At 60.2% G+C, this 8534-nt stretch overlaps 1 protein-coding gene across 7 annotated transcripts in view; it reads left to right on the forward strand.

Annotated features, from left to right (window-relative positions):
* PRRC2B (proline rich coiled-coil 2B) overlaps positions 1-7001 on the forward strand; it is a 76812-nt gene extending 69811 nt beyond the window's left edge. For 5 of the 7 annotated variants that reach the window (XM_059658353.1, XM_059658355.1, XM_059658352.1 and 2 more), the window contains exons 29-32: positions 432-608; positions 1638-1729; positions 3529-3610; positions 4699-7001. In XM_059658353.1, the coding sequence (XP_059514336.1) occupies positions 432-608; positions 1638-1729; positions 3529-3610; positions 4699-4833 (486 nt within the window). In that variant the 3' untranslated portion in view covers positions 4834-7001. The remainder of the gene's footprint in view (positions 1-431; positions 609-1637; positions 1730-3528; positions 3611-4698) is intronic. The other 2 variants (XM_059658357.1, XM_059658358.1) reach the window with 1 other exon arrangement.
* Positions 7002-8534: the final 1533 nt, after the last annotated feature.

Genomic DNA, 8534 nt, shown 5'->3' on the forward strand with positions numbered 1-8534 from the left:
CTGTGTCCAGCATGGCACCGCCCTGCCCTCGTGGCTCTGGGTCTGACGTGTCCTGGCGCTTTCCCCGCACAGTGTGCATTCAGCGAGCCTTCGCTGGGTGGGAGCGGGGAGGGCTGGAGCACACACGCCCTTTCCACCCGGGAGAGGAGCCCCACCCGCCGGGTGGCACTGGCCAGCTGCTGCCGCCTCGCCCCATGCTGCTTCCTCACCACCCACTGTGCCAGCAGCAGGCCTGCCCCGCTGGCGAGTGTGAAGTCCAGGGTCCCTGCGGCTCTGAGGGAAAGCGAGTCTCCCACTGCAGGAGGCCTCGCTGCGACTTGAAATAAGAACCTGAGTCTGAGAGTGCTTGCTCTTGGGCGCGAGTGTGAACAGTGGTTGTGACTTTCTCCCCCACCACCACTCCCTTTCCTGACTGTCCCTGTTGTCAGCAGCTGACGATGCCACTGCCCGGCTCCCAGCTGCCTCTGCCACGCTATGGCTCCGGACAGCAGCCCCTGCTCCTGCCCCAGTCCATCCAGCTGCCACAGGGGCAGAGCCTCTCGGTGGGGGCCCCACGCAGAATTCTTCCACCCGGGTCCCAGCCTTCGGTCCTTAACACCAGCAGAGAGGTGAGCGCGACTCCATCCTGCTGGGGTCCTGGGAGGGTCTCACCAGCCCTCCGGTCAGCCAGACACCACTGCTGTGGCAGGACAGGCCAGGGTCTGGGGCGCAGCCTCTTGGCTTTCCATGGCCAGTGCCCCTGGTTAGTGTGCAAGCTGGCCGTGGAGACGAGCTCAGGTGTGCGTGGCCCACGCAGGAAGGAGGTGTGTCAGTCCATGCCTGGTCCCTGTGTGGGCGCGGGAGCACCCGAGGGGCCAGTTCCGGTGCAGGTCCTAGAGGCCCAGGTAGAGGGTGCCTGGGGCTGGAGCCCAGGGCCCAAGCCCCACGGCTCTGCTGAGGGTTCCTCCTCAGGGCAGAGACGGCCAGGCAGCGCCCGCGGTGGTGCTCAGCCCCTTAAAACGGAACAAGACCTCGAGCCTCGATTCCTTTTTTTTTTTTTAAATATATTTTAGGCCGAAACCGGTTTGGCTCAGTGGATAGAGCATCGGCCTGCGGACTGGAGGGTCCCAGGTTCGATTCCGGTCAAGGGCATGTACCTGGGTTGCGGGCACATCCCCAGTAGGAGGTGTGCAGGAGGCAGCTGATCGATGTTTCTCTCTCATCGATGTTTCTGACTCTATCTCTCTCCCTTCCTCTCTGTAAAAAATCAATAAAATATATTTAAAAATATATATACATATATATATATTTTAGTGATTTTTACAGAGAGGAAGGGAGAGAGATAGAGAGTCAGAAACATCGATGAGAGAGAATCATCGATCAGCTGCCTCCTGCACACCTCCTACTGGGGATGTGCCCGCAACCCAGGTACATGCCCTTGACCGGAATCGAACCCGGGACCCTCCAGTCCGCAGGCCGATGCTCTATCCACTGAGCCAAACCGGTTACAGCTGAGCCTCGATTCCTTTAAAAGCTGCCTCTCTATCCAGAACTTCTCCTGGGTCTTCCTGGGCCCCCTCGGCTGTGCGCAGGGTGGTTCAGCGAGGGCCAGGCTGTCTCCCGGCCACCAACCAGCAACCTTTGCTTCCGGTCTCTAGTCCTCTCAGATGGAGATGAAGGGCTTCCACTTTGCCGACAGTAAACCGAATGTTCCTTCAGGAGGCTCCGGGCAGTCACCACAGACCTACAGGTAAAGGGACCAGCGGGTGCTGAGGGCCCGGGAGGGCGGCACAGGGCACCGAGGCCGGGTCCCCTCGTAAGCCCGTGTGTCACCAAGATATTTCAGGCATCACTGGGAACTCAGGAACTGGGTTTTGTTTTTAGCCCTCATCCCGCGCTCTGCATTGGGAGAGCTTGCTGGGAAGGCGGGGAAAGGAACTGCTGTGTTGTCCGCGTCGGCTGACCCTGCGTGCACACAGCTTTCTCACCAGCTTCCAGAACAGGCGTCAGTGGCCACGAAGGCCCAGCCCTGGCGGGAGGACCCTTCCTCCCCAGGACCTGGTGCTGCTGGCCGTGGGCCTGGCACCCAGGACGAGCTGCACCTTTCTGCTTCCTCTGCGCCCGTCTCTGCCTCCAGCACCGGTCCCAGGGCCCCGAGCTGGATCAGAGCTGGCCCTGTATGAATTGTCTTGTTCAGTTACTTGCGTTGCAAAGGCAGCAAAGCTCTGGGTCTGCCAACTTTCTCACCCCAGGGAGCGCGTGTAGAGTTGGGAAGGCAGCGTGCCCGGCTTCGGGCCCAGGGTCAGTGCAGTGGACTCCTGTTATGTGTGGGAAACGCCTGGGAACCGTCCTGTTGGTAAATGAGTCAGACAGACGTGCAGCTGGCAGTGCCCTGGGAGAGGCCAGCGGAGGCTCCAGCCCCACCAGGTCCTCTGGCCCAGCGCTCGGCCCGCTGCTCCTGGAGTGTGAGGCCTTGGCCCCGGCCCCTGCCGCTTCCTTCCATCCTTCCAGCCGCATTTCCAGAGAGAGGGATTTTTGTGAATTTTCCCCCATTTCATCTTTTCTGTTCTTATTTTCACTCTCTTGGCTTCATTTATTTTTGTTAGTTCGCTGTATTGTCCGATCATATTTTTCACGTGGGCCAGAGCAACAGAACTATTAGGAAACTGGACAGCAGCACAGAGCCATGTGTACATGGAGGGAGGGAGGGGCGTGGGGTGTGAACAGGTGCTCAGTCTCCCTGGGCAAACCCAGGGAACGGACCCGCCTGAACAAGAGCCGCGTGCGCCCACCGTGTGGGAGTGGCGGCCGCTGCCCTGGGGAGACTGTAGGAAGCATGACCCGTAGCTAAGGAGCCTTTGTTGTGCAGGTGTTTTCATGGGGGCTGGGAACGTGGTATGTTTTTATAGAGAAGCATTTCCCACTTTCTGGAAACGACTTCTGAGGCGTGTCCCGCCACACAGGCTCCCCCGCTCCGGTCCTGGGGTGCTGTGTGCTAGACGGCCCTTCGGGAGCCGTGCTCCTGGGCACAGCCCGCTGCCCGGAGTCCTGGTGAACTCTGCACACAGCGCTTCGCACACTTCCACCAGGAAATCATTTTTCACCAGCACCTAATTACCCTTCCTGGGAACACACTTGGAAAGGTGTTCTACAGTGTCGTTCCTTTTGGTGTCTCTCCACCCCCACCCACAGAAAGGGAAGACCAGAAAACTACTGGGCGCAATTCCTAGGTTTAGAGACCTTTCATCTGGCCATAGAATCACGTTGGTCCAGACCCTCCAAGCCCTGAGAGACTCTTGCTCCTCCTGTCCGTCCATCTGTCTGGCCAGTCTCTGTCCGCAGTGGTGACCTCGATCTCTCCCCCTGGGTGCCTTTCCCTGAGCTGCGTTGGAGGTGCCAGGGCGACTGAGCCCGCTCTTCCCCTGAGCTCGGCTGCCTGCGGTCTGTTTTCCTCCGCCGGGAGGTCTGCGAGCCGGAGCCGGCCGCGCGCCGGGCTTGACTGCCTCCTGCGGTGCGTGTGTTCTCACCCCCTGCCTTTGGTTTTTTCAGGCCTAGCTCTGCTAGCCCCAGTGGGAAGCCCTCTGGATCAGCAGTTAACATGGGCTCTGTGCAGGGACACTACGCTCACCAGGTAGAAGATGGCTTTCCAGACCTCCAGCCCCGACGCTTAGGCCCGTCTCCAAGCGCCAAAAGAGAAGGGACTGCCCACCCCATTTGCGTGCTCCTCTTGTAAAGAGAGGCGTGCCCTAGCGCTTAGAGCATGGCGCCAGGGGCCGAGTCCTTCTGGCGAAGGCATTGCTCCTCCTGACGGGCGTCTGGATCCTTCCTTGTCCTGCAGAGAAGGGAGGATGCGGAGTCCCCGGAGAGGTGACGCCAGCAGGTGGACTAGCCTCCTAGCGATTCGGGCTGTGAAGGTGCTGGGACTGGGTTAGGTCTGTGGGTCAGCGCTAGCAGTCGGGCGTGCACGTGAGCGTGCGCATGTAGCCCTAGTAAGAGCCGTGTCTCGTCTGCCTGGCTGGGAGGGACCGCGATGGCGTTTCCTGGCCGTGGGGCACTGTTCTCCCGCTGCTCTGAGTACGGCGGGCTCCGGGGCTCGGACGTGTCAGCGCAGGCTTCTAGGTAGAGCAGCTCCTGGCCGGTGGAGGCGGAGGACTGGCCACTCATTTCACTTCTCCTGGCGTGGCTCCCGGGAGGGCCGCTCCTGGAGGAGCCTGGATTGAAGTAATGCTCATGGTGCGGGGCAGGTTGAGGCCGGTCACTCTGGTGCACTGCCCAGTGCTGACCTGCGAGTAGGGGGACCCTGATGTGAACCTGGGGAAAGGCTCGCGAAGGTCCGGGAGACCCACGCCTGCTTGAGGCCCCGCCCTCCGCAGACAGGCGGGACTCGGGCTTTGTCCCTGTGGGCATGGGGTGCACTGATTTGAGAAGGTTCTTGAGTCGGCCTTAGCTGGGCGGCCTGTGGAGGCCCGCGGGCACCGCAGAAGGCTGCCCGGAGGACCGGCGTCTTCCCGCCTCCGAATCACTGCACTCGGCGCCTGCGGGAGGGGACACAGCGCCACCGTGTCCTTCCTGGGAGAGTTGCTTCTAGTCTGTCCTCCACCGAAGGATGGACTCCTTAGGGTAGCTCTTCTGTGGGGCTCAGGAGCAGGCAGGGGGCTGTGTAGCCACCGACGGCCGCTGTGTGAGGGTAACTGCTTTGTCCCGTTCGTCTGTCCAAAGGCCAAGCCACGAGTGGATGAGAAGCCCGGCCTGGGAGCCGTGACCCTGCAGGAGGCCCCCCTGGCCGCCTCCCAGATGAAGCGCACAGGAGCCATCAAGCCTCGGGCGGTGAAAGTAGAGGAGAGCAAGGCCTGAGGCGCTGGCCTGGCCGCCTCACCGTGGGCAGAGCCGCCTCGGTCCACCGCCTGGCCGGCCGGCCGAGAGAGATCCTCTCTCCACTCCTGACAGCTCCGACGTCCAACCAGCTTGCACCGTGGATTGTGGCATTGACCTGCTTGCTTTCATCCGGAACGGCAGCAGCCGTTCCCGTCTCCTTTCCGCGCCCCGGGGCGGCCCTGAGGATGCAGCGCGGGCAGCTCCTCGTCCGGCGCTCAGCGCTGCCCCACCCCGTCCCGCACGGTGGTGCGGCGGCAGGTCCTTTCCTTTGAAGCTTTTTGTTTTAAAAAGCAGCTAAAGCAGCCAAGGTTTTTACAGAGAAAGGAAAACAAAACACAAGCGATGTCTGTGTAGCTGAACTTTTACATGCTCTTCGCCAGCTCCCCGACCCCGTGTCCGGTAGTGTCTTCCCCTCCCGTTTAGTTTGATGCATCGCTGTGAGACGCCCTCCTGCTCTTCGTTGGTTGGCCTCTGCGGCCGCACAGGCACCGCACGAGCACCCCGGTGTCCGGCTGCGCTCCGGAGCCCACGGGCAGCCCGTGAGCTGGGGTTTACGGAAGGGTGTCTGTCCCGGAGTCTAAAGCCAGGGACGTGCTGGCCGCTGGCCCTGCGGTGAAGCGCGGACACAGTCACTGGTGTATCCCGAGTTGGCCTGACGCGTGAGCAGGCAGCACCACGGCCCCCACCCACCTCCCGCGTCTGCTCGAGGGCTCCGGCACCAAGGGCTGCTGTTTCACTCACGCCCTTTCCAAAAGCCTCCACCTTCCTGCACCTTTTTCCCCCGACTCCCCCCCCCCCCCCCTCGCACTGGGGCCTGCGGCAGGGCTTCCTGCTCCTCCCTCCTAGCAGCAGGCCCTGGTGGTGGGACAGGGCGCCCGAGCTGAGCAGTGAGGTCAGCCTTTCCAGCCGCCGGCAGGTCCAAGGGGGAAGCTGTGTTGCAGGGCTGGCCGTGGTTCTGAAACGGCCTGGGCAGCCACCCAAGTCTGCAGAGCTGCCTCCAGCAAAAGGCTCGCGTGAGCCGTTTCACACTGCGTTTTGTTGTTTTTTAAGAACTAGAATCGCCCCAGATTCTGTCATTCCGAGGAAAGGGAAGGGAAGGCTAGAGTTTTGCACAGGCCCTTCGAGGAACTAAGCAGCACCTACAGAGAGGGCACTGCCACTGGTCCCAGGGGACCTGGCTCAGCCCGTGTCCCTGTAGGTGTGTGCCGGCTGCTCAGGCTGCTTCTCAGCTCTGTCCAGGGTAGGACACGGGAGAGAGGGCCCTTGGGCTGCTGCAGCGGCTCGTGCTGTGATGACAGCTTTGAGGACGGGACACCGCCTGGCAGAGCTCCCGTCTCGCGACCTGGAGGCCAGTTTCCTAGGAAGAGCTTTACTGCTCACTTGGTAGCTTTCTGCACCCCCTCGCCTCCATCCTTGGACCTCACTGTGCACTGGCTTCTCTTTTCCCTTCATCTCCTGAATCTTTACTCTGGAGTCCTGTCCTCACTCTCCTGCCCCATGTGCTCATCTGCTCTGCCCCCCCCCCCCCCCCCCCCCCCGCCCCGAGATGCTGCCTGCCCCACTCCCTGCTGCCCCATCGCCCGCTGCCCTGCAGGAGCCACACGCTCGCTGCCCGGACACCTGGGAACCCACCCAGACCCTCCCACCTGATGCTGGGGTCCGCTGCTTGTCTAAAGCAAAAGAGGTTTTCTCATTGTGAGACTCCACAGAACAGTCCTGGATGCTGTTACAAACTCAAGGTGTGCCCTCCTGGTGATCCTGCCAGCGACAGTGCTTGTTTGTGGAAAAAGAAAAACACGGGGTCACCTGCTCTCCAGCCCTTTTCTCTGCCCTGTATTTTCTACTCCCCGCCCCACCCCAATAAAACAGAAAACACTAGAATTTATTTATATGTATTGTTGTAGGTCTAGGTGAAGGAAGGAAATGTCCCACTGCGCTATTTATAGATGCGTCTGACTGACCTGTGCAGGAGGGCCAGGAGCTGCATGTGACCCTCAGTGCTTTCTCCGCCTCGTGTGCCCAGCTGCGGGCGCTTCCCCCCGAGACATTCCCAGCTGGACTCGGGCAGAGGGTAGGCCCGGGCCTGCTGGCACCCCATCCCTTCCTTGGTCTGATTAAATGCAGTCTTTACTGCACAGATGTTTTAAGGTGCAATCTCTTCCTTTCGCGTGGTTTTAGAGCTAAGCTCAAGGTAGTAGGACTTTGGGTCTTATTTTGGTTTCAAACCCCCCTCTTCAGAGCGCATAGCCACGCAGAGGCCTCTGCCAGGGCGTTTGGGGGCCTTTGGTGGGAACAGGTGAAAACCCAAACTTACCTTTTCTGCTGCTGAGATGGGGGTGGTGTCCACGCCCTCGTGCACCTTTGCCTGCTCGTCACAGTCGCCCTCGGACGCTGGCAGCTCTGCCCTCTGATGCTGGCAGCTCTGCCCGGCTGTTGGTGCAGCCGCCGATCCGCCAGGAGCTGATGTAGCGTCCGTCCAGCGTCAGCTGCTCAGTGGAGTAAAATCCCAGCGTGTGGGGTCGTGTGTCTGAGAGGCGGCGTCCACCCACTGAAGATTCTCTGCCAGCTGTTCGGTCTGGTATCTTTACCATTACCCCTTCTGTCCACACTATTGTTTGCAAACTTGGAATTCCTACACTTCTGGCTCCAGGTTCCTTAAGGGTAAAAACAAAGGATGACGGACACATTTCAGAAAAACCGGTTTGCCCACTTTCAAAGCTGTGGTCATTCCAGCCACTTCTCAGAATACCGAGCATCTTGCTACATACCGGTGTCCGTGCTCTGCTAGGCCCTCGCCCTCCTGCCTCTGGACCTGCCTCCTGGATCATTGGTGAGATCTGTGACTGATGCTCAGAGCCAAGGAGGAAAGGCGTGCAGGTGTGAGCGTGGGGCAAACGGTACAGCTCCTCCCTGCTGACCGGCTCCCCTCCACCAAGGAGCTGCGCGTTGCCTCTCATCTGGACTTGTCCTTTCACCTGCAGCAAGCCTGGGTAGGAAGGTCGCCTGGAAGTGGCCTTTGGCGAGGATACTTGAGTATTTGTGCTGTGTCGTGCTCTGATGAGTGGGACGTGCAGACTTCAGAAAGCCAGCCCTTCCGGTTTGAAGGCGTGAGATGGACCTGACACACCACCCAGGACAGGAACGGCCCAGCGTTGGGGTCAGACCGTTTGTCCCCCGTCGAGCTCTCCACTCGGACCACCAGCGCGTATCTGGCGAGTGACCTTCCGGGCGCGTCCGACCTGCCGCCCAGTTCCTCCCCCGGGTGGGTGGCCTCCGGGATGGTGGCAGCGTCCCCGGGGCCCGTCTTCAGCATGTTGCAAAGCCTCCCAGGGGACCCTGTGCTGCAAGCTTCGGACCTCACGCCTTGCGTAGTGAAAAGGGTTTGGGGGTTTTTGTTCTTGAGAGGGGTTTTGTTTCCTTTTCTTTTGGCCTTTCCTCTGTTTGTCTTTTCATACAGACCAGATATTTGAAAGGGCAGGCGATGGCTGAAGGTGTGATGTGCAGCTTGTTCTTGCATTATTTGGGGGAAGCTTTTGCCTTGGATGGGAAATGGAACCGTGGGCTCACCAGGCTGGTGGCACACTCACCCCTTGCCCTTTCCCTCCGGTCCAGTACCTATTGTTTCTCCTTTCAAATATGTGATTGTACTAACTCTTTCCATATGAAAGAATTCTCCTTAT

This window comes from Myotis daubentonii, chromosome 11 (assembly GCF_963259705.1).
Source record: "Myotis daubentonii chromosome 11, mMyoDau2.1, whole genome shotgun sequence".
In the NCBI taxonomy this organism is placed as follows: domain Eukaryota; kingdom Metazoa; phylum Chordata; class Mammalia; order Chiroptera; family Vespertilionidae; genus Myotis; species Myotis daubentonii.